The sequence below is a fragment of the Haliotis rubra genome, unplaced genomic scaffold, assembly GCF_003918875.1.
Source record: "Haliotis rubra isolate DU_JTF1 unplaced genomic scaffold, ASM391887v1 Scf1201, whole genome shotgun sequence".
Classification (NCBI taxonomy): Eukaryota; Metazoa; Mollusca; class Gastropoda; order Lepetellida; family Haliotidae; genus Haliotis; species Haliotis rubra.
The window spans coordinates 130,517-157,258 of NW_025765117.1; the positions used below are offsets into that span (position 1 = coordinate 130,517).

The following is a 26,742-nucleotide window of genomic DNA, read 5'->3' on the forward strand; positions in this document are numbered from 1 at the left end:
TACATTTACTCTTTAATTATTATTTTGTTAATTTAAAGCCAAAAAAATTATATGACAATTTCGATTTTATATTTTATAAACATAAATGATAGCGATTTTATATTTTATAAACATAAATGATAGAAAATATAATTGTATGTGTATATATTTTCGTATAATTATTTTATATATGTATTTCTCCTCTACAAATAAGAATAATGAGCAGATGTCCCTAAACTTGCGCGGTCTTGCTGTCAGAAACGTGAGTCCCGCCTACCATCGCCAGATGGAGCTCTAAAATTATGCTACAGGAAGTAGGAACAACTTTGTTGACATGCGCAGTAATGGAGTCCGTCTACATGCAAATATTAAAATTGTATTGATTTGATCGTTGTCATTTGAGCCGTGTTTCTGTACCTTCCCAGCTCTAATCTATGGCATAGGAAAGGAATTTTCGGATATATGTGAAATTTTAACCTTTCGCCGGACTGTAGTTGTGTGTGAAAATGACGAAGGACCGTCTGGCTGCTTTGAAAGCGGTAGGTGTTGACTGCAAACCTTACCCACTCGTTGAGTCCTACCATAGTCTATATTGTGATTGTAGTGGCTGGGACGGCTCAAATCTTATCAATCTAGTCACTGTCCGCTATGCATCCTGTGTGGACATACTCAGCCACTGTAGCCTATGTGATTGTGAGCAACTATCAGAAACTCACACCACCTAAATCCCGACCGAAAACGATAAAGGGCACTTGTACATGACAAGAAACGGTGGGAGTGGTTTTAGTACAACTGATGAATGAAAGGCTCGATGATAGTAATTATTCCCGTACCGTACGTAGAGCATTGTAACGGGGGAAAATATAACTGTATGTGACAGTTTGATGGGGAGTATAACACAAAGTTTACTGTATGCCCAGGGAATGTGTAGATCGGTCTATGTACGCCGAATCAGGTGATTTTGGCTGATGAGTAACTGCTTATAATAAACCTGTTAAAAAGCAAACAAGTTATTTTTTCAAAATATGGATTGGTCCAATAATACCAAGTCAAATAAATGTCATTGTAGGTGAGATCATCAATTCTCATAGTAGTATTTGCTGATTTTCTTCTGACTCAAAATGTCATCGAAATGAACCCCATGACTAGCTGTGATAAGCAACACAATATAAATCACCATATTCGTGTGGAGCATATTATTTTGGTGATACGTGATGAAAAAATATTTCACTGACCATGTGATCTCATGTGTATATTAAGGGTTAGTGTACACAATGTATCTGGAAACATGGAAATTCTTTTACATTGTATCTATGTTGTGTCTGTCATGATGAAACTTTAAACATACATCTTACTTATGTGTCAACCAAAATACAGTTGAATATTTCTATCCTAAGATCATGAAGATTGTTGTATAAGCTGACATACACGAAGAACATTACAAATGCTCAGAATACCTTCGTGAGTAGAATTGGGCAGTATTGGTCTTAACCCATAGATGGCTTGGTTGGTACTGTAAAAGTTGGTTTCATCTCGTTGATTTAGTTTATACAATATGACAGTATGTAAATATGGGGATTGTCAGCTGCATCAGCCAGTTTCCGGACCAGAACCCTGTTGCATTATTCACTGACTGTGAACTCAAAGCATATGTTTCGAGAATGCCTCGTAATTGTGTCACTTGTGCCCAATCCATCTGTTTATTTAAAATCATGGCTTATACAGAATATGTTAGTATGACAAAATGAAGGGAAGGTGTGTGGGGGATGGGCGAGTTGCTAACTGATGGCAAGTGACTTTGTTCAAACTGCCTCTGTTCACCCAGCGGGGCGGTGGGGTAGCCTAGTGGTTAAGCAGTTTGCTCGTTACGCTGAAGACCCGGGTTCGATTCCCCACATGGGTACAATGTGTGAAGCCCATTTCTGGTGTTCCCTGCCGTGATATTGCTGTAATATTGCTAAAAGCAGCATAAAACCATACTCACTCACCCAACATTGAATGGGTACCTGGTGGGATCATGATGACTGTTAACCTCCTGGTGCCTCACTGACAGCTTGGGTTGTAGTACACAGTGATCCACTGACCAGGGTAATAAATGATCATACACCATGCGTGCTGGAATGTAATGCAATATAAGTACAAACGTTATTATTAATATCTATTTTACCCCATTTCGGGTGTCCCCAACCCCGATATTCTCCCTCACTCACTTTAATTGTAACATGATACAGTTATCATGATTATGATAAGGATTGATTGACTTCTATGCTTAGTTTTATATAGGTGTTGCCTTATCCAAGCTGACACACAGTGATGAAATACACCTCTTTGATCATATGTACATAATGACAGTGAAATTGAATAATGATTTCTTTTCCAGTCTATGGTAAACACATGTTGCTAGGAAATAGCTGACTCAGTTGTATTTACCGTTATTATACTACAGTATATACAGTCGATTGTGTTATAACTGACACATGTTTACTGCATACACAACCTGTTTTCTCATAACTGATGTTTATTGTAAATACAGCCTGTTGTTTTTGTAATTGACACAGAAAAAATAATGTTGTTACTGATGTGGCCCATTGTGTCATTACCGACTCAGAATAATATACGCACGCAAAGCACACACACACACAACAAAAACAACTTAGTGATTGCTATTGCTTGATGGATATATTTTGACCTATAGTACAGATTGATTTCCCTTGGCAGTGCTGTTTCTGTGGTGAAATGTTATGTTGGAATATAATTGTCATACTTCAACAAACATGACTTTTATTCACTCAAAGTATGACATTTATAATTTATTATCCATCATCGTCTAAGGCTTATTTCAAAGCTTTGATAAAGGTAATATGCTAATGGCAGGTATTAATAAAGGTGATTTAGTTTGTCATTTATGATTTTGGCTAAATTTTTGTAAACAATATTGAATGAAATTTTGATTAAAAATAATGATATAGATTTCAAAGGTAAGTCTAGTATTATGAAGAACAATTTTCTTCTAACCAGTATGTGTAATGACGTGAGTACATCAACACAGATCACATGATATCTGACCCCCTTGATGTTGTGTGCAGGGTGATAAACTGCAAAGTGAACATCCTCAAGTGTGCTTGTGGGACATAATACTGTGTATTTACCACTGTTGGTAAGTGAAATTCACTGTCTGGATCCAGTTACCAGGTTAATGACGGAATTAAGCATTTTTTGGAGTATGTGTTTCTTATCACGAAAGGGGCTGTGAGGTGGCCTACTGGTTAAAGTGTTCGCTCATCATGCCTAAGACCTGGGATCGATTCATTATACATTTCTGGTCTCCCCCATCATATTGCTGGAATATTGCTAAAAGTAAAAGCGGTGTAAAAGCCATAAACAAAGATCAACTGTATGTAGGTCATTGTGCTACAACATACACATGTATGTACTTTATATACAGGTCACTGGGTTACAAGAAATATGTATGTACAGGCCAATGCATTATATTTATAATTGTGTTACACAGTATTACGTGACACAATTGTAATTTCATTATACACAGTATACATGGATCACTATGGTATAACTGACATAATGGTAATTTCATTATACACAGTATACATGGACCACAGTAGTATGACTGACACAATGGTAATTTCATTAAACACACTATACACAGACCACTATGGTATGAATGAAACAATGGTAATTACATTATACATAGTATACATGGACCACTGTGATATAACTGACACAATCAGGGCTCGATTTAAGAGATGTTAACTTACTTGCACTGGGTGCAACCTAAGATAAAAACCTACTTGCACCAGCCCAATTCCAGTTGCACTGCTTTTATTGGAATATGTAATGAACAAAATATGCTATGTATTATTTAGATGTTTTATTCAGAGGTTTACCCACTCAAAATTGACTTGCACCTGGTGCAAGTTAGACTAATAACAAGGTTGCACTTTGTAATATTAGGTTGCACCAGTGCAAGTATCAAAGCACTAAATCGAGCCCTGACAATGGTAGTTACATTATACATTGTATACATGGACCCCTATGGTATAACTGACACAATGGTAATTACATTATACATACTATACATGAACCACTATGGTATAACTGACACAATGGTAATTACATTATACATTGTATGCATGGGCCCCTATGGTATAACTGACACAATGGTAATTACACTATACATAGTATACATGGACCACTATGTTATAACTGAAACAATGGTAATTACATTATACATAGTATACATGGACCCCTATGATATAACTGACACAATGGTAATTACATTATACATAGTATACATTCACCACTACATTATACACAGTATTCATGGACCACTATGGTATGAATGACACAATTACTATCATGTCATACCGACACAAATGAAGTTACAATATTACAAGTACACATTGATGTAATCAGTTTCTCACTTTCTATACACATGCCAATGTCAACTTAAATGTCCATCATCACAGATTTATGGACTCCCCAGGGGCAATGTTTTAGACTGTGACACCTTTAATCCCACAGCAGAGTAAATAGTCTTAGTTAATGAAAGTTGGATATGATCATAGGCTAGATATCTGATTTATGATGAGTTCTAAGGATGTTTCATTTAATAGTTATTACGAGGAAATAACTTTTGCGTGACTGTAATGTTCAAAATTACTGATTCCGTGATCTTTGAAGAGAGAGAAGAGAGAAAAATTCAGAAAAACACTATTTTGTTATTTATCCAAATGCAACCCTAATTTAATCTACAGCGATAGAGACTCAGGTGCACATATCATTGCAACATATCAGATAACTTGACAAACAAGAAAGTAGTTATTTTTAATTTTGACACATATTAAAGGAAATAAAGTATATCATGCAGGCATTGTGAATATTTGAGCCTTACATTTCAACGTATCAGTGTGTTCACTTGCACACAGCAGTATCATAGCGAGGTGACAGCTGACATAATCAAGTCTGGATCAGAAACTCCGGTGATTGATGTAATGAGCAGTGGCCTTGTCGTTGGGACACAGTGACCTGATATCAAGCCAAGTGGTCATATGACTAACATAGATTACCGGGGATCCTTTCTAACCCAGAATACCCATGGGAATATCCTGCTTTCACAATGAGAGTTAGATATCAACCAAAGCTGAGGATTATGTGTATAAGCTACCTTACAGAGTTCTCTCCCTTACTGCCAGGATCCAATTCCGTCATTAACCTCAGTGATCACCCCTGGCCTGTCTACTGTTACCAATGGTTACTAAATGGCATGACCTGCAAGAGTCTGGTATTACTTCTTCTTTCCCTGGTCTGTTAGCCATAGGCTAGTGAAATCTCGAGGAACTAGTGTTTTGCGTCCCAAATCTGGTTCTTTTACATGAATACATCCCCCAATAGAGCTTCAGACTAGGAGGGTATGACCAATGGTGTCCACCACAGGAAGAAGTGTTCAAGGTGTGTTTATTCCCAGACCACCAACCCCGCTCAGCTCAAGTGTTCCCTATCGACTATGCAAGAAACAATAGAGCACAGGGAAAGAAGCGAGTATCATCACTTGAAGTTTGTAGATCATTACTAATAAATGCTTAATCAATAAGTCAGTCCCAAGACACTGCAGTGGATCGTAGACATCTGAGTCAGTCCTGGGCCATGTGTTAATTGGTCATTTGTGCAGTTTATTTGAACACTATCTGTAGACATGGATCCGGATATATTTTTGATAAAGGAGGATGTCTGGATGGATCGTAGGAAGACATACCTACTGGGAGCTTGCTCTTACAATGACATTCCTCTTAAATATTTCATAACTTGAGCTGTTGCTGTATGCTGTTTCAGATCGGATCAAGCTCTGGGAAACCGACTTAACTGTCTTCCAGAATATCGTTAATGTTTCTTTTCTAAAATTTATTAGTGATATAGGGGAATTTCTTGTGAAAAGTGGATGAGATAATAAAGTATATTGGTGCTATTTGTCACCAAATTCATAGTTTGACAGGGGCGGTGGGGTAGCCTAGTGGTCTAGACACAGGTTCAAATCCACACATGGGTACAATGTGTGAAGCATATTTCTGGTGTCCTCCATCGTGATATTGCTGGAATATTGCTAAAAGCGGCGTAAAACCAAACTCACTCATTCACTATAGTTTGACAAAACATTCATGTAGTGTCTACAGCAGGATGTCTAAAATGAAATGGAACTTAAACAAAATGTTCTGTGTGTGGATAATGAAGGCAGCCCCATTATATCGTTGTACATACCATCTTACTTACTCTTTGTAACTCTTGTAACTTTTGTACTCTTACTTACTCCCAACAGGTTTTACTGTAGGTTTCAGTGGCAACTTTCACCAAAGGTTTCACTGCAGTTTGCTGTAGGGTTCAGTGTAGGTTTTACTGCAAATTTCACTGTAGGTATTTAGCACTTGATACACTGCCGGTTTCACTGCAGAGTTTGCTGTAGGGTTCACTGTAGTTTTCACTGTAGGTTTTAACCCAAATTTCACTGTAGATATTTAGCACTTGTTGCTTTCACTGTAGGTTTCAGTGCAGATTCCACTGCAGGTTTCACTAAAGAGTTCACAGTAGGTTTTGCTGTAGGTATTCAGTGATTGTTACACAAGAGGTTTTGCTGAAGATTTCACTGCACGTTTTACTGCAGATTTTATATTCAGAGAGAGACATGGCAACTAAACCATTAGTGATTATTGAAACTCCAGAGGGGCTGCTCTAAATCTAGTTGTTTTGCAGAAGCCATTTGTCCGAAGGAACTGTGGACAAGCTGAATATGACCAATCATTACAAGATAATTATAGCGTTTGGATATGGGTGTTTCCGGCAAAGAAAAATGTGTAATCCATATGTATTGAATATATTTTTAGAGATAATTGTTTGGGTCAAAATGGGAATTTGACAATGAAAGATGACCAAAGGTTACTTTAGCATTCAGTCAGTGTATCTAGCAGACACGTTTATTTACTTCGTGTACCACCTGCTGTACAGGGAACAATTCTGTCGTTGATTTAATGTCTGGCTGGTGTGGAATTATTAGTGCCCTACACAGGCTGAATATGAAATCGTTACGCGGTCAGCTCCAAACTTTCTGAATGGTGTAACATGTATGTTACATACCTGTAATTGCTGATGCTGGGTTCAGTAGCGGCATTGTAGATCATGTGACTGCCCCTTCACCCATAATGCAGCAGTTTGTATACAGATGTAGCAGGCCATTTTTCCCCAGTCTAATCTGGGAAAACGGGAGAGATTAAGCGGTGTGTGTGTGTGTGTGTGTGTGTGTGTGTGTGTGTGTGTCTCTCTCTCTCTCTCTCTTAGGCAAAAGTTTCTCTGGGGAAGGTTTGGCCAGGGAGAAAGTTTCGCCTGTTACAGCGGTGTCAAATTGTCAGATATTTGATTGCAATTGTCAGACAATTGAAAGTGTGACTGGGCAGTAGGGAAGCCTTGTGGTTAAAGCGTTTGCCTGTCACACCAAACTTATCACCACCCCTAAACACAACCCAGTTGTCAGGCTACAAACACAACCCTGTTGTCAGGCTACCTTTGTTTTTCCCAGTGGAATGATTATCAAATACATCACAGTTGCTATAACACACATATACAGCCTTTGGTTGGGTTGGTTTGTTGTTTAACGCCACACTCAGCAGTTTTCCATGTGATGTGAGAGTAAGTGAGTGAGTTAAGTTTAGCAATATTCTAGCTATATGGTGGCGGTCTGTAAATAATCAAGTCCGGACCAGACAATCCAGTGATCAACATCATGAGCATCGATCTACACAATTGAGATACAATGACATGTGTCAACCAAGTCAGCAAGCCTGACCACCCGATCCCATTTGTCACCTTTTAAAACAAGCTTGGCTTACTGAAGATCAATTCTAACCCGGATCTTCACGGGTCACACAGCCTTTGGTACACTTGTTCTCAGCTGAGACCAAATTGGTCGCACTTGCAACTTCATTATCATTAAGCAGCTTTTGATGCCTATTGGCTCCCATTACTAAAAGAAGATTTGCGACTGAAATGTTCCATTTTGAAATTGACACATGACTACCTATGATGGCTTGTTCAAATCCTAAATTGTTTTTCTCATTTTCAAGAGCCATTTCAAAATGATGTCATCCCCATGGCCAAAGTAATAATTTGTTTGCATGCCTAAATCTGTCTGGATCCAGAAAGTTTGAAATGGTAACTAGGAAAATATTTCCGAAAATGAACGGTCTTTCTTTCCATGTGTATTAAAAGAATATTGAAAATGTGAACATATTTTCATATCATTGACTAAAAGTTTCTCAAATATAGATCCTATCAGAAAACTATCCTGAGATATAAAGCTGGGATTTTGTGTCAACAGTTTCTTCAAATGTGTTTATATGGCCATAACGTGTGAATATACATACATTGGCTGAGGATGTGAACTACAGGAGTAACTTTGTTTGTTACGTCTGTGGGCCATCATGGCCTGAAGTCTGAAGCTCCATGCAATTAAAATATTTTCTGTGAAGCTAGTTCAGCTCATAATGGCCCATATATTCACATTGACGACTGTTATAGTTATAGCCAATAGGCGACTTTGGACAAGAAGGCTCTTAACATACATAACTGGTACAGACTGATACGCAGAAGAAATACATGTTGTGATATCATAACTACGTTGTGTTAGTCATGATTAGCATGAGAATCTGCTGATGGTGACCTTATTTATGTCAGGTTCAGGTTGACTTTGTGGTTAAGATAGCATCCCATGCTATACAGACAAAATGTTCAAAGCAGCACTCACTCACTCACTCACTCACTCATTCCTCCTCACTCACTCCTCACTCACTCCACTCACTCACTCCTCACTCCTCACTCACTCACTCCTCCTCACTCTCACTCACTCACTCACTCACTCACTCACTCCTCCTCCTCCTCACTCACTCACTCACTCCTCACTCTCACTCATCACTGATGTTTTAACCCCAAATCATATGCATATCAACAGAGGCTAGAGGAAAAGAAAACAATCTATGGAAAACACACCCAAAGTTTAAACTCTGGGCAGTGCTGATGTTATTTTTTGTATGTGAAGAAGACTGATATGTTTGCTACAATGAAGAGTGCTGATGCAATTTATATTATGGAGAAGTGCTGATGCATTTTGCACAATGATGAAGAGTGATGATGCTTTTTGCATGATGATGAAGAGTGATCCATTTCGTAAGATGAAGGCTAATATATTCCTGTGTTTTTCAGGCTCAGAGTGATGATGATGATGCTGACGATGTCGCCGTTACCGTGGATACCGGGGGTTTCATGGAGGAGTTCTTTGAACAGGTTAGTAGAAATGTAGGGAAACTCGGTCCGACCCACACCGCTGTCCAAATGTAATAATGCTCATTACAGCCCTCTGTAATGTTAATGTAATATTTTGACTTACATGTCTCAATGTTGAAGATATTATGAGCTGAATTGGACTGAGTATCATGAGGTTTGTACACTAATGTTGAACTTGTTAAATCCCATACACCCTGCTTCAGGTGCATGTAACACATTACAGGGGGTTCGTTTGTTATGAAACATATTTTCAGTGAAATATTTTTGCGTGGGTCTTTTGGATCTATCTTAGACTGCATCCCACTCTCAGTATGACAACAGTGAGAACAAGATCAGTTGTGGTATGACAAACATGTCTATTTTTGTATCGCTATTTACAGTGACGGACCAATCAAATGTCTAGATTTATGAGGAAGAATCAACACTTGTCACATTTGGAATCTAATTCTATCACAGGAAGTGAGTTGACTGACTGACTGACGATATAGAATAGTTTTGTTAAACTGAGTTCATGTAATAGGGATTGAAACAGTGCTTAACTTGCATGCCATGGTACAGTAAATATTGAAATGCCACTGATGAAATTTTTTTCAGTGTGCCCTAAACTAAAATTTTAAAAATAATATTCACCATGAGTTGCTGAATGGAAAATGCAATGAATTTGACCAACTGAAATCATGTGTGCATCAAACTGTTTATCATGGCGCTCTCAATCTTGCAGCTTAACATGGGTGTGGCCATTTTGAATGCCACTACACATAGCAGGAAATCACGCTTTGTATGATAACATAATTTGTGGGTTAGTTTATCATGTTTATGGGTCAAGGACAAATGAAGCTGAACTATTCTTGCAGTTATGATAGTGTTCAGGAAATCCAGCTCTCAAATTGATAGGTTTACGTGTTTACTGATTTATCAAACAATAAATGACATAATTGTTTTGATGTTTTAAGTTAATTGGATCATCAAATGGTATGGGCACATTTATTTTCACAAAGGCACCCCTATATTATCTATCTGGTGCCCTATGGCACCATTAGCAAAATTGCATTTCTATCCATGATTATAATGAACAAGTGGCTTGAGGTGTGCAGTACATACCAACATAAAATTTATTTTAAAATTCATTTACGTTTACATCTGACTCTTGAGTTTGTTTGAAATGATTGAATAGTTGTTTTGTAACAGTCCGTGAACTAACAATACAATGCTTGTATTGTGGTAGAGTAAGTGATAACACCATTATGACATGACAGTGGTTTCTGGTACTGCTGTGGATAGGCCGTCATGATATATCACTGTACAATTGCTGATTACAGGCCACAGCGATATAAATGTGAAATTAGTAATTACAGGCCACTGTAATATTATTAATTACAGGTTAGTGGGATATAAATGCCATATCACTGACTATAGGCCTTCATATTACTGAATGTACATGTACATGCTATAGGCCAGTGTGATATGACAGTGATACAGCTGACTATACATGCTATAGGGCAGTGTGATACGACAGTGATACAGCTGACTATACATATAGGCCAGTGTAATACGACAGTGATACAGCTGACTATACATATAGGCCAGTGTAATACGTGATACGCCAGTGTGTGATACAGCTGACTATACATGCTATAGGCCAGTGTGATACGACAGTGATACAGCTGACTATACATGCTATAGGCCAGTGTGATATGACTGTGATACAGCTGACTATACATGCTATAGGCCAGTGTGATACGACAGTGATACAGCTGACTATACATGCTATAGGCCAGTGTGATACGACAGTGATACAGCTGACTATACATATAGGCCAGTGTGATACGACAGTGATACAGCTGACTATACATGCTATAGGCCAGTGTGATACGACAGTGATACAGCTGACTATACATGCTATAGGCCAGTGTGATACGACAGTGATACAGCTGACTATACATGCTATAGGCCAGTGTGATACGACAGTGATACAGCTGACTATACATGCTATAGGCCAGTGTGATACGACAGTGATACAGCTGACTATACATGCTATAGGCCAGTGTGATATGACTGTGATACAGCTGACTATACATGCTATAGGCCAGTGTGATAACGACAGTGATACAGCTGACTATACATGCTATAGGCCAGTGTGATATGACAGTGATACAGCTGACTATACATGCTATAGGCCAGTGTGACGACAGTGATACAGCTGACTATACATGCTATAGGCCAGTGTGATACGACAGTGATACAGCTGACTATACATGCAATAGGCCAGTGTGATACGACAGTGATACAGCTGACTATACATGCTATAGGCCAGTGTGATACAGCGACCAGTGTGATACAGCTGACTGACTATACATGCTATAGGCCAGTGTGATACGACAGTGATACAGCTGACTATACATGCTATAGGCCAGTGTGATCGACAGTGATACAGCTGACTATACATGCTATAGGCCAGTGTGATACGACAGTGATACAGCTGACTATACATGCTATAGGCCAGTGTGATACGACAGTGATACAGCTGACTATACATGCTATAGGCCAGTGTGATACGACAGTGATACAGCTGACTATACATGCTATAGGCCAGTGTGATATACAGCGACAGTGACAGCTGACTATACATGCTATAGGCCAGTGTGATACACGACACTACATACATGCTATAGGCCAGTGTGATACGACAGTGATACAGCTGACTATACATGCTATAGGCCAGTGTGATACGACAGTGATACAGCTGACTATACATGCTATAGGCCAGTGTGATATGGCTGTGATACAGCTGACTATAATTAAAGCTGTAATAATTAGATTAATATTGCACATTTATAATGCGCTCATTTCCACACTTGCAGCATGTTTAAGGCTCAACAATGAAAGAGTACATAGGAAGGAATGATAACAAAGTTATTAAAAAGATAAGTTTTGAGACTCACTTTGAATGACTCAAACGTTGGAGAAAGTTTAAGGGGGGAAGAAGGTTTTACACTGGTCCTGTGGTCCCTCTCTAGTAAAGATTCATCAGGACCACTAAATGATAAGTTTGCAGTAGTCCTGGTGGCCAGTGAATTTTGTATTGATAGTTACGTAAATCTACGAATGTTATTTTGGACCAGTGAAGTACAGACAGGACCACTAATTATTGTCCACTCAATGGTCCTGTGGTCTTGTGCAAAATTTGTTTCCCTGAGCATAGGTATGTGTTTTGGTCCAATGGCCAAATCCACTCTGTGCGATCCAACATCAACAAGAGATCAGCCTTCAGTAAACACTCAGTTATGGTGAGAATGTTTTTATATTCTTAACCGATGATGTTTACTTGAAGATTAGTGCATTTGTATAGTGTACATGTTTCAGGCAATGTTCTCTCAATTATCCCTTAAATTGATCTTCAGCAAACCAATTAACTTTTCATGCTTAGTTTAATCCCTAATTGTTTCCTGAACTGATAGGCTGGATTACAGACTGACAAGTGAATCAGTTGGGATGCAGACAGCCTTGGAACTCTGTCTCATCTGACATTTTCCTCCAGTCCAGAACACATTTGGATCACACTGGGTCTACTGTAGTTAAAAAATCCCTTTACATAGGAACCAAAAGTACCTTTTCAGATTGATGCCTGTATGTCCTGCATGTTTAGAGATCAGGTTTTGTTGAGCTGTAGAAGTCAAACACGTGGGCTTATGAATAATGCACAAACCACTTCATTTGTCTTTTTGCGTCCAAAGTATTTATTTGTATTGTGAACTTGTGCAGATGACCAGTAGTCTCAGTACCAAGAGTTGCTGTTCGGGTTGTCCCTGTTGTTTCCTCTTAACAACATGGACGTATATTGCTGTTGTGAAGTTCAGACATGTAACACTCAGTGGACAGCATATGAACATGGCAGTTCAGAAGCCATTTGAAATAGTGTTATGAGTGGAGCGTTTTCTGAAAATGTTGTTCACTGGTTTCTAAGTGTACAATGGACTGAAACCAAGCGATTAAAATTTATGAAATACCTACAGAAAAATATGACATAACCAGTGACCATGATGAATTGTGAGTAAATACTCAATGGCTAGAAGAAATGCTTGAATTACTGAAGAAGATATGTACCATAATGTCACTATCAGACTCGGTAGATGGAGGACAGTATCAATGTGAAGGAGCTGTAGAATAGAATGGGTTGACCGAGTTTCTGAACTGATAAGGACATAGGATGAAGTCAGTATGTTGGGGAAGGTTTATGGAGGTTGAGACATCATGTGGAGGTCTGCAGTTGGGGAAGGTGTGTGGAGGTCTGCTGATGGGGAAGGTGTATGGAGGTTGAGACATCGTGTGGAGGTCTGCTGTAGGGAAGGTTTATGGAGGTCTGCAGTTAGGGGAAGACATCGTGGAGGTCTGCTGTAGGAGAAGGTGTGTGGAGGTCTGCTGTAGGGGAAGACATCGTGGTGGAGGTCTGCTGTAGGGGAAGAAGGTGTGTGGAGGTCTGCTGTAGGGGAAGACATCGTGTGGAGTCTGTTGTGTAGGGAAGACATCATGTGGAGGTCTGTAGGGGAAGACATCGTGTGGAGGTCTGTTGTAGGGGAAGACATCATGTGGAGGTCTGGTCTGCTGTAGGGGAAGAGGTCTGCTGTCGTGTGGAGGTCTGGTGTAAGGGAAGACATCGTGTGGAGGTCTCTGTAGGGGGAAGACATCATGTGGAGGTCTGCTGTAGGGAAAGACATTGTGTGGAGGTCTCTGTAGGGGAAGACATCGTGTGGAGATCTGTTGTAAGGGAAGACATCTTGTGGAGGTCTGCTGTAGGGGAAGACATCGTGTGGAGATCTGCTGTAGGGGAAGACATCGTGTGGATGTCTGGTGTAAGGGAAGACATTGTGTGGATGTCTGCTGTAGGGGAAGACATCATGTGGAGGTCTAGTGTAAGGGAAGACATTGTGTGGAGGTCTGCTGTAGGGGAAGACATCATGTGGAGGTCTGCTGTAGGGGAAGACATCGTGTGGAGGTCTGCTGTAGGGGAAGACATCGTGTGGAGATCTGCTGTAAGGGAAGACATCTTGTGGAGATCTGCTGTAGGGGAAGACATCGTGTGGAGATCTGCTGTAGGGGAAGACATCGTGTGGATGTCTGGTGTAAGGAAGACATTGTGTGGATGTCTGCTGTAGGGAAGAAACATCATGTGGGAGGTCTAGTGTAGGGGAAGACATTGTGTGGAGGTCTGCTGTAGGGGAAGACATCATGTGGAGGTCTGCTGTAGGGGAAGACATCATGTGGAGGTCTGCTGTAGGGAAGACATCGTGTGGAGGTCTGCTGTAGGGGAAGACATCGTGTGGAGATCTGCTGTAGGGAAGACATCGTGTGGAGATCTGCTGTAGGGGAAGACATGTGTGGAGGTCTGCTGTAGGGGAAGACATGTGTGGAGATCTGCTGTAGGGGAAGACATCATGTGGAGAATCTGCTGTAAGGGAAGACATCGTGGTGTGGAGATCTGCTGTAGGGAAGACATTGTGTGGAAGACATGTGTGGAGATCTGCTGTAGGGGAAGACATTGTGTTGATGTGGAAGACATCTGCTGCTGTAGGGAAGACATCGTGTGGAGGTCTGCTGTAGGGGAAGACATCATGTGGAGGTCTGCTGTAAGGGGAAGACATCGTGTGGAGGTCTGCTGTAGGGGAAGACATTGTGTGGAGGTCTGCTGTAGGGGAAGACATCGTGTGGAGATCTGCTGTAAGGGGAAGACATCTGTGTGGAGATCTGCTGTAAGGAAAACATGTGGAGGTCTGCTGTAGGGGAAGACATCGTGTGGAGGTCTGCTGTAGGGGAAGACATCGCTGTGTGAGGATCTCTGCTGTAGGGGAAGACATCGTGTGTGGAGGTCTGCTGTAGGGGAAGACATCGTGTGGAGATCTGCTGTAAGGGAAGACAACGCGTGTGTGGAGGTCTGCTGTAGAGGGAAGACATTGTGTGGAGGTCTGCTGTAAGGGAAGACATGTGGAGGTCTGCTGTAAGGGAAGACATCGTGTGGAGGTCTGCTGTAGGGGAAGACATCGTGTGGAGGTCTGCTGTAAGGGAAGACATCATGTGGAGATCAGCTGTAAGGGAAGACATTGTTTAGAGACCTGCTGTAAGGGAAGACATCGTGTGGCGGTCTGCTGTGTCCTTGAGTGACTCACTCTCTAAATTAGCAGTGTACTGTACTTGAGAGTACATGCTACTATGACTAAGTGTGTGTGGTGGTGGTGGATTATGACAAGGCGTCTATGTGGGTTGTCATAAACATAGTCTGTGGAGTCTTGCTGCTTCATTGATGCTTAGGACCATTCCAATCAATGTCCACTATGAGCTCAAGTGTTTCAAATGTTCTGTGTTAGTGTGCAACACAGCAGATCAATATAGCAAGCTGAAGAGAAGTTTCTCGACTTGGTCTTATCACATGTTCTGTTGGTTGATCAGCCAATGCTTTCATCCATCGGGTTATGAAGATTAATCCACAGTGTGGCCTGTAACTCAGGTCGGCTTGAACTTGAGCAAAGAGGGTCGGCTGGTCAGCTGACATGTCAGGCTTTTGTGAACAGTGCAGAATTATATCCGTTGTCCTTAAGTAATTGGGAAAACAGTGTGCCTGATTACCATAATCTCAAGGGGGGTGTGTTCAAATCCCGTTCTGTAGCAGGCAACAAGGTGGGGTAATCATTATATGTGGAACAGCTCACTTGTCAGATTTCAGCAGCAACTTATATCTGTCTGCATCAGTTCAGTGGGCAGCGTCAGGGGGATACTGGTGTATTGAGTGTGTGAGTGAGTTGATAATAATAAGAATGGATTTATATAGTGCCTAGTCTCCACCATCCGCTGCTCAAGGGCGCTGTGAGAAAGAGTCTTGAAGAGGAAAAAACACACAGTTGGAAATAATAGCTGGTTTGAACACTACTCCAATTACACCATTCACTGTCTGGGCTGCGTGTAGAGGGGGCAAGGCCATGATTACCCAAACCCACTCTACTGCATACTATTTTTAATCTGTAAATGATAATAATAATGTATTTATTTAGCGCCTAGTTTCGCCCATACGGTGCTCAATGGCGCTGTCAAGTCTTGAAGAGGAGAAAACACACAGAGTTGGAAATAATACCTGGTTTGAACACTATTCAAATTACACCAGAGCGTTTTAAGTTGATTGCTGTAGTATATATATATCCTGTCTATGAACAGAATATTGACAGTTAATATATTTGGTTTAGATGTTCATGTTCGCATATATTCTTGACTTGGTCCAGTGGGTAGGGAAATAGTTAAGGTGGTTGCTTAACATGCTGAAGGCCTGGGTTTGATTCCTTACATGGGTACAATGAATGAAGACGTCTGATGTCCCCTGACACGATGTTGCTAGATATCAGTGTTCACGAATGGTGTTTCAAAGTCACAGGACATTGGGTCCTATAAGTTTCAGATGTCTGTCTGACCAATTGAAAATGCACAGGACCCATGGAATAAGATTAAACACACATTTCAGATTTAATATTTCTTATAATTGACATTGAAATTATTAACAAACATAAGATTTATAAACAGCAAACAAGTGTCACATGTCACATATAACAACTTCAGTCAAAGTCACTGTGAAATATACAGTCAGACACTGGGGCCGGCGGGTTGTAGACTTCTATCTGACCGTTGGCGAATCTGCCGGATTTGTCAGAGGGTCAGACGCTATTCGTGAACACTGAGATATTGCAGAAAATGGTTAAATATAAAAGTGTACTCACTTATTCTGAATTCAGGGCGGTGGGGTTAAAGCGTTGGCTCGTGACGCCGAAGACCCGGGTTCGAATCCCCACACGGGGACAATGTGTGAAGCCCATTTCTGGTGTCCCCCGCCATGATGTTGCTGGAATATTGCTAAAAGCGGCGGCGTAAAACCAAACTCAGTCAGTATTCTGAATTCAGGACACTGTCAAAGTGCCCAAGGTCAGGTAATTGCAAAGTACCCTGTTGGTGGTATTGCTACACTGGAATTGTCCATTGATTATAGTTGCTGCAAGACAACCAAACCAACAATACACCTCATTGATTGACACAACCTGTCAGGTTGAATTGTTCAATACGTCTATATTGTTCACCAATGAAATCAAAGATATTGGATTAAGAAGAAAAACTGGTTGATCAATGTTACCAAGATTTGACTGGACATTAAAGAATAGACATGTGATGGCTGATTATATCTCTGGTTGTGATTAGATGACACTAAACAGGACATTTATTTGACCTTGATATTGAAGGAAAACAATGGCAGAACATGATGTTTGCGAGCATATAATAATAGCTCCTTCATTGTTAATATCAGCAAAGAGGGTAGACTTATTGCCCCTACACATGTTCCAGATAAAGGAACATCTCTGTGTTTATGTGAGTTAGTAATTATGGATGCTACACATGCTCACCAATAATTGGACATGGTGTAGATGTGTTTCACTTGTAATGGCTGCCAGTGGGTTTAGTGTGGAGCTAAGACCCGGGTCCGAATCCCCACATGGGTACAATGTGTGAAGCCCATTTCTGGTGTCCCCTGCCGTGATGTTGCTGGAATATTGCTAAAAGCGGCGTAAAACCAAACTCAGTCAGTCAGTAGTGTGGAGCTGTTGGAACAACCAGTGGAACAATTTGCCCTTAGATTAGGCGAATACTAAATGTGTTGATGGAGCTGCGAAAATATGGTACTTGCTGGTCCCTGCCTGGCGCTCCACATTAATGGGTACAACAAGGACTGGTCAGCTCGGAGTCAGTATACTGTGTCTGAGTTGGGTATTCATGCTTCACTGCGGCATGGTATCTTAGTGGGCTAGCACTATAAAACCAGCTTAAGTCTGGGCTAGTACAAGCAGCCGCACATACACATACACACGCATGCACGTCGTCATATGAGCGAAATATTCTCAAGCACGACATTAAACCCAATTTCACCTCGCCTCACCTCACTAGCTTGTTTCCTTCTGTGAGTGAGTTTACGCTGCACTAAGCAATATTCCAGCTATATGGTTGCAGACTGTAAATAATTAAGTTTGGACCAGACAATCCAGTGATCAACAACATCAGTATCGATCAGCACAATTGGCATACGATGACATGTGTCAATCAAGCCAGTGAGCCTGACCACCAGATCATGTTAGTCGCCGCTTACAACAAGCATGGATTAGGGAAATTCTAATTTTTCCTTATCCTGACTCATGCTCTTTTGCTTGTCCCCTTCCTCTTGCGAACATAGTGGAACACTTGTATCTCCTTAATTGAAGCTCCCTTCAATGTAAAATCACTAATTGGTACTCACCCACGAGTTACCTCCCCTGTCGTAAGCTGAACAGGTGTCGCCACCCTCTGGCCTCATGCTTCCTTCTTCTTCCAGTGAGCAGGATGTGAGAGCCTGTGTCTCCTTACACACTATATCCTTTGGTTTTTCTTAGTTAGTTACCTTTTATAGTTTACTATAAAGGTATAGCTAGTATCCTTCAGTTATTTCCATGCGTTAATAATTAATCGTGATTTCTACCGTTTATTCAATGGAGTTCGTGGATTGTTCAGCTAGTTTTACATTGATGAAAAACTGTACTATTTGTAGATTACGCTCCGCCGCGGATCCGCATGTGGTATGCCCTAGTTGTACTAATGCCTTGCGCGCTTTGACTCCACGCTGCAGTTACTGCATAAATTTAACCAATTCTGCCTTTGATAAATACCATCTTTGGCGCCTTGAGACGCGTTGCAGATAGGTCACGCTAAACTAGGTGTAGACATGGCCGATAATGCCGGATTGCCCATCCAGTCAACTGTTGTCGAAAGTGATCCCCCTCCCGCCTGGTGTTCTGCTTGAGACCCCATCGAAGAGGGACGGGATGCAGTCCGGCCACCTCTAAGAAGCTTCACCGCCTCTCCAGACATCCAGTCATCGCAGAGACAAAGTCCAAGAGGGCCTCTAACGCCTTTTCAACGCAGACTTCGTGACTTCCCCAGGGCAGCCGCCTTCCTCCAAAGGGAAATTCACGAAGTCATCGAACTTTCTCAGACGAGATCGCTCCAGCAGCAGAATTGGGCCTCTACGATGACCAGCCTTTATCATCATACCCGACATGCATACAAGAAGCTTTTACCAGTGACAGCGACAGTGACGCCAGCAGAGATCAACAAGCAGCCTGATGCCTCTACACTGATGTCAGACGAGATCGCTGAGGGCCCCACCGCTAACACAGCAGAAAGGGCACCATCTACTACGCCGCAGATCATCCCAAACGCATCTTATGAAACAGATCATGATTATGATGGAAGGCCACTATAGACTGGAGAAGCAGCCATCCCAGGGTCCGAAAGCTCTTCAAGGTCTAACGTGACAGCACCCCAGGGGCACCATCTGTCAACGAAGCAGCCACGACAATGCAGCCTTCGCGAAGGAAGTCACAGACCACCTCGATCGGCGACCCAGATGTACAGCTTCGCTAAGGCCTTCGCTAAGGCGGAAGAATCATCACCTTCTTCGCGCCATACTCAGATATGGAATCTGATCACCAGACCACACGCAGTTTCTCGCTAAGGTCATATCATCGCTCCCAGGACCGACGATACCGGTGGCTTCACATGCTCGCTGGAAGGACACCTGGAACCCAGATCGCCTTCATCTAAAAGATCAGCAAGGACTACACAAGAGCTTGGGTTATCAGTCCCCTCATAGATCGCTAAGAAGGTCAACCTATCGATATAGATCACCAAGACGACACCAACATCACCACGCCGATCACCTCACAGGTCTGCACATAAGCCTACAACTAGATCTCCACAAGCGCTGCCAAACGATATAGAGATAGAGCCACACAGCCCTACATCAGAAGAGCAACAACCTCTCTATCTATGATGATGGAATGGAAAGATGATGGATGAATTATTTTCCTCAGATGGCAGATAAGATATTGGATGGTCAATAATCTAGATCTCTCATCACCTTCCAAGAGTGGGCAAGGCTTAGACTTATCTGATGAAAGAAGATGACGCAGATGCTATTACACTACTCCCTAATCCAATTCGGGATTAAGGGCGTACCTCAGAACCTAGATACAGCATTTAACAAAGCCACAAAGGTTCAGACGCCACATTCGTTAAATTTCAGCCAAGAAGTTCTCCACGCATAATATGGAACCCTTCTTCAAAGCGCAAGACACTCGATGAGAACTATAAGCCGATCTCCGATGCCAAGAACAAGTACTCACAAGATTGATGATCGGAAATTGGTTCAGATAGAAACCATGATTTGTAGGCAGATATGTTCTTCGGTCTAAATAGATCTAGAACAATAAATGAGACACTTATCTCCAGATTTCGAACACCACCCCTTGAAGATGACAGAATGATTTACTCGGCCCTACTGATGCAAAAAGAAGGACCAGCAGTTTTTAACAGATCATCTGACGCCTGTCTCAGCAGCATTGACCTTAGCTCTCGTCATTGCCAAGGCCTCCTAGCTTCCTGCAACTGGGTGAGAACTTTACAGCTCCACTATATACAGCCCTCGGTCTTCCCCATCCATATTTGACGGAGGAATAGACACAGTCTCCAAAGAAGTCACTTCAATGATTCTAGAGAAGTCCTGATGATTAAATCGATGGACACGCTTAGCCAGTGTCATTCGGACAGACTTCACAAAGATACTCAGGGAGATCTAAATTCACGGGCCTACAAAGAGCTAGAGACAGGAAGATTGCCAGTTCCAGGGGAAGAGATTCTTCACGCCCATATGGCAACCATAGAGGAGGGTCAGGACGAGGCAGGACACCCAGAGGTTCCCGCGAACTATAAACGCTGAAAGACAGGTTCGAACGACTGAGTCTTCCACACCCCAGCCGCTCCAGTACAACCGCTACAAGTGGGTGGACGCCTTCAACTACACTGGGAAAAACTGGGGAATACTTCAAGACACCTATGTCTCCAACATTCTTCAACGCTGATTTTCGTGATCCCACTACAGGCCAAGCCTCCACTAACAGTCAACCCTCACAAGTTCGAGGTAGAGGCACAACAACTACTAAAGTTAAGAGAGGCGGTTACATTACTCCCTAACCAAGCAGGCCATAGAAGTAATAGAGCAAGGAAACATCGAACCAGGTTTCTACTCCCCAGTTTTCCTAGTACCCAAGAAGAACTCCTAAGGAGAAATACAGACTCATTTACAACATGAGCTTCTTCAACAAGACTTACTTAAACAAACCACCCAGGTTCATTTACCATGCTACATCTACCGCAGCTACGGCAGATGATTCGGCCCCATGGACTACATGGGCAGTATAGATCTACAAGATGCTTATCTGCACATCCCAATACATCCCTAATCCAGGAAATACCTTCGGCTTACGCTTTAGACGGGTTACATTACCAGTGGAAAGTACTCCATCTCGAATAGCATCAGCCCCATGGTTATCTTACGCAGGATAACGAAACCGATTGTTATTTCATCTACATCGGCCAAGGGCTACGAGTGCTCTTCTTCCTCGACGACGGGATACAAGTAGATCAAGATCCACAGCATCTCAAACTACAGTTAAACTACATCATAAAGCTACTAACACAGCTGGGATGGTTAGTAAACTTACAAGTCGGACCTAGTACCATCGCAGAAGATCTGCAATTCCTAGGAACTGATTTATCACCAATCTCAACCGTGATAGTCGCATTAGACAGAAGACCGCTGGCTCAAGATCCAACAGATCATTCCACCAGCTCTACTGTCACCGCTACCACTTCGACAATGGCAGAGCTTACTAGGGTCCTAACATCAGCCCAAGACTTGACAGTCATAGGCAGATTACAGTTACGTCCGCTACAGGTCTTCACATACACACATCTCGACGACCTACAACCATTCAGTCTACCGATACATCCTCAGACCTCATCTATTATGGTGGACAAAGAAATCGAATCGTTCATGAAGGGATTTGTTTAGCAGAGCAGGAATTCAAGACCCATCTATATGTAGACGCGCTTCCGCTAGTTGGGAGCTCATTCTCCAACCGACGGCATCAGGGTTATGGACTCCAGCTAAAGCAAACTCCACATAAACGCATTAGAGATGAAAGCTGTAATCAACGCCATAAGACATTGGAGCAACATTCTACAGAATGCGACCTGATGATACATACCGACAACTCGACAGTGGCGCTTTATGTGAACAGACAAGGCTCAACGAGATCACCGAACCTTTGAATTTAACCTTTCAACTGTTCAATTAATCCAAGATCTAAATCTACATGTCAAAGCATGCCACATTCCCGAGCCAGGAATATACTAGCAGACGACTCTCTCGCCACATCTACCGTCACGACAGAATGGATGCTCAATACAGAGATATTTGCACAGATAATCAAGCAAATAGGAGCCGCTAGTAGATCTATTCGGCCACAAGGTTCAACAATCAACTACCGACATTCGTGTCACCAGTGCCAGACCCACAAGCATGGGCAACAGACGCTTCTAAGCATTTCATGGGAAGGCCTCAATGCGCGCTGACGCTGCTTCCCCAGCAATAATACCTCTAGTATTACAGAAAATCAACCAAACGCAGAGCCTACAACTCACTTGGTCACTCTATTGGCCGGCCAGAACGTGGTTTCCCGCTTTAATACAAGATATCGGTCAACCGCACTAGAACTACCTAAGCGCCAAGAAACCTGTTAATACATCCTCACACCAAACAGGTGCACAGAAACCCAGAAGTATTCAAACTTCACCGTGCATGGACTGTATTAAAATGTGTTTAAACAAGAGAGGATATTCTACCAGGGCGCAAAAAAGCGGGTCACGCTTTGCCTTAACGATACTCAACGCTGTAACTTGTACGAATGACAAGTGGCAAAGTTTCAAAATTATGCAACAAACAAGGGTTTATTAAATAGAGATGCTACGATCCTCAAGTGGCAGACTATTTGTGTTACTTACGCAAAACAAACATTTAAAGGCCTCGACATTGTCAACATATCTTGCCGCTACGCTTTAGTTCTGTGGGATTTCTATGAGAACGGTGTTAAATTAACAAGAACACCAGAGTTATTGGCCTTACTACGTGCTTCCCGATTGAGGACCAAAAGCGAAATTCCACGCCCAGCTTGGGATCTGAATGTAGTTTTAATCGACACCTCACAAGTGAGGATTACGTAACCATTGGAATCGATAACGCGTTTGAATTTCTCTCACAGAAAACAGTCTTCCTGTTATCGCTAGCCACGCAGCCAGAATATCTGAAATTCATGCTCTAGATTATGAGAGGATACAGTTTGATGAAAATCAAAAGACAGCGCACCTGGGATTAAGATGGGATTTCATCGCTAAAAATCAACTACCAGGTCAACCAGACAGGTTATTTCACATCCCCGCGCTTATCCTCAATTCTTGGATCTCAAGATACATTGGACTTATCTCTATGCCCAGTGCACGAGCTCTCATAATCTATTTACGTGCTTCCAAAACAAGGCTTAAGATCGCTTCAGAAGATTGTTCATCCCGTTATATCTACAAATCAGACAGAAGTCTCTCGCACTACCACCATATCAATATGGATAAGAACTGTCATTTTACTTCTATAAGGCAACAGGACTGGGACCTCCAACAGCATCAAATCCTCATGAAATCAGGCATTGGCATCCACCCTCTCTTCATGGTAACTGTTCATTGAATACAATTATGGAAGGATGCTTTGGAAATCTAACATGGTGTTTGCTAATCACTATCTCAGAGATATCACCACCGAGGACTCGCCTCTGGCATTCATCATTTCGGGTCCTTTGGTCTCCTCGCCAGCAATTGACAGTCCCCGTGGTAGAGGCTTAATATTCACCCCATACTCTAGATTATTAGATATATGATACATATATTCACTTAGCTTATAACTCCATGGAGTTCTAGGGCTATGTACATATTTAGCTTAGGTTATTCAACCTAAGCTCATAATTGAGTTATATTCAGTGTACAGCTACGCTAGAGTAGCAGTTTATATATATATATTGATATATCAGTATATTAGTAAGGTAATACCCCAACTTATAGTGTATATATCTATGGCTTATTATAAGGAAATATCCTAAGTCTCAATGCCTTATGAAGTTCCCAAGAGGGGTTATTACAATATCACTTACTTAAATCACTAATTAATCCAAAGTATTCTGTTTACTCCACCACCTCTCCGTGGATTCTACAAGTTAAAGAGCATGAGTCAGGATAAGGAAAAATATGTAATTTTCTGAGTAAAATTGATATTTTATACTTATCCTGACTCATGAGGTTAGCCCTCCCATCCTCTCCCCACATAACACTTTTGGATTTCCTGTAAATTCAAGTGTTGGGCTCGCAAAAATCAGGAGAGAGTGAAGCATGAGGCCAGAGGGTGGCGACACCTGTTCCCGGCCACGGCAGGGGAGGTAACCTCGTGGGTGAGTACCAATTAGTGATTTTACATTGAAGGAGCTTCAATTAAGGAGATACAAGTGTTCCACCATGTTCGCAAGAGGAAGGGGACAAGCAAAAGAGCATGAGTCAGGATAAGTATAAAATATCAATTTTACTCAGAAAATTACATTTTTAACACGGATCTTCACGGGTCTGTTGTTTCCGTTCGGAACTACACTGAATTTGCTGTATGTATGCACTGGAATGCCATTGAATAAGTGTATGTATTCGCAGGGATGAAACAAGGTGGTTTATACAAACCTGTATAGTTTTTGCCATGTTCTGTAACAGAAGGGATAGCCTTGACACTTGTCTGTAGGTCCAGGACAAGTAACAATCCAGATGGACTAGTTGTTATTTTCCTGAAATCTAGTTACTTTTCTAAACTCTTGTTTGCAATGTTGGATTGAATTTGACCAATGGACTATTTGGATTTGAGGCTTCAAGTCACAGCTTCAATAAGATCTCTTGTGTCCTAGCACAAAAGTTTCTACAAACCTGTTGTTGCCAAGCTGCTTGTTGGTTTTTCCTGTTTTGAAGACACGCTTGGGAAGAGGACAGAAATGCTATTCAAAATGGAGTTGAACCCGACTTGCTCTAAAAACAATACAGAAGACAAAACCTGATCCATTTATATATATCTACATTTCATACAGTCCAGTATTAGGTATGAGTAGGAAGCCATTGACATTTCAAGGTGAATGAAGTTTGCTGATATATTTATGAAGCATTTGATTCATGGCAGATTGACAGGGGAATCACTGTGTAGCTTGAAGTTCATAGAGGATTGACTTGTGTCAGGATCACAATACCAAATATAGAGACTGCTTATTGTGTAACAATCGAGGATAACTCCCACTTCATACTTTAAGGGGCGGTGGGGTCGCCTAGTAGTTAAAGCATTAGTACGTCACGACGAAGACCCGGGTTCGATTCCCCACATGAGTACAATGTGTGAAGTCCATTTCTGGTGTCCCTTGCCATTATATTGCTAGAATATTGCTAAAAGCAGTGAAAAACTGCACTCACTCACATGATGCTGTTCTTGAATGGGGTAATATCATTTAGAGCATGACACCAATTCTTTCTAAACTACCAAGACAGTTCCACTACTGAAACTTTCCCAATTACAGCAAGCAGCAACAATGTGACCTCATCTCTTGCAGCTTTGATCTTGATTTTTATTCCAAAATAGTGAGCAGTTCTTCATATACAGATCAACTTTCCTTCAAACATCTTCCTTCAGGATGGAATCTTTAAAGATGATTGCAAGAAAGCCATGAATGTCTTTCAGTGATGTCAGAGAACTTTCCATATGGCAATTTTTGAACTGATGTTACTTGCCCACAAGCTATATCTTTGCCATGTCTACAAACATAATTTTTCAGGGCTCCAGATAATTTTTGAACACCAGGAGTACGTACTCCTTATTTTTTCAATATAGGAGTACTCGAAAATCTTAAGCCTTTAGAGTAAAAAACCTTTAGAGTACTGAATGGAATTTAATGGAGTATCAGTAATCTTGTGTTTCGTTTCATATATGCACCACAACATTGCTAGTCTTGTGTAAACAGGTCAATATACAATAAAACAATACTTTTTCAGATAAATACGTCTGTAAATGATTCTAAGACCGTACACCATTGCCGTGGTGCGTATCAGCTACGTTTTATAAATTATTTCCTACCGTATCGGTTTTTTTATCCGTACATACACCGATACGGCCCTTATCTGGAGCCCTGTACTTTCTATGTTCAAACTTTATCAACTTCGAAATTATCAAGTTAGTAAATAGCTTCTGAATTGTTCAGATAACATATGAAACATTTTCCCTGATGTTTCTTTGAAATAATCATGTATTGAAGCAAATTCAGAGTTCATCAATTGCCACTTGAATTGACAAATTGTCTGTATATCTCTGTCCAGAGTTGCTACCCTTAGGCATGCGGGAAACCAAAGATTGCT

General features: G+C 41.4%; 1 protein-coding gene across 2 annotated transcripts in view; it reads left to right on the forward strand.

The window, feature by feature from the left end:
- The first annotated feature begins 328 nt into the window (after positions 1–328).
- Positions 329–26,742, forward strand: part of LOC124263908 (syntaxin) — a 94,207-nt gene continuing 67,793 nt past the window's right edge. For both annotated transcript variants that reach the window (XM_046698639.1, XM_046698644.1), the window contains exons 1-2: positions 329–518; positions 9,238–9,318. In XM_046698639.1, coding sequence (XP_046554595.1) covers positions 486–518; positions 9,238–9,318 — 114 coding nt within the window. In that variant the 5' untranslated portion in view covers positions 329–485. The remainder of the gene's footprint in view (positions 519–9,237; positions 9,319–26,742) is intronic.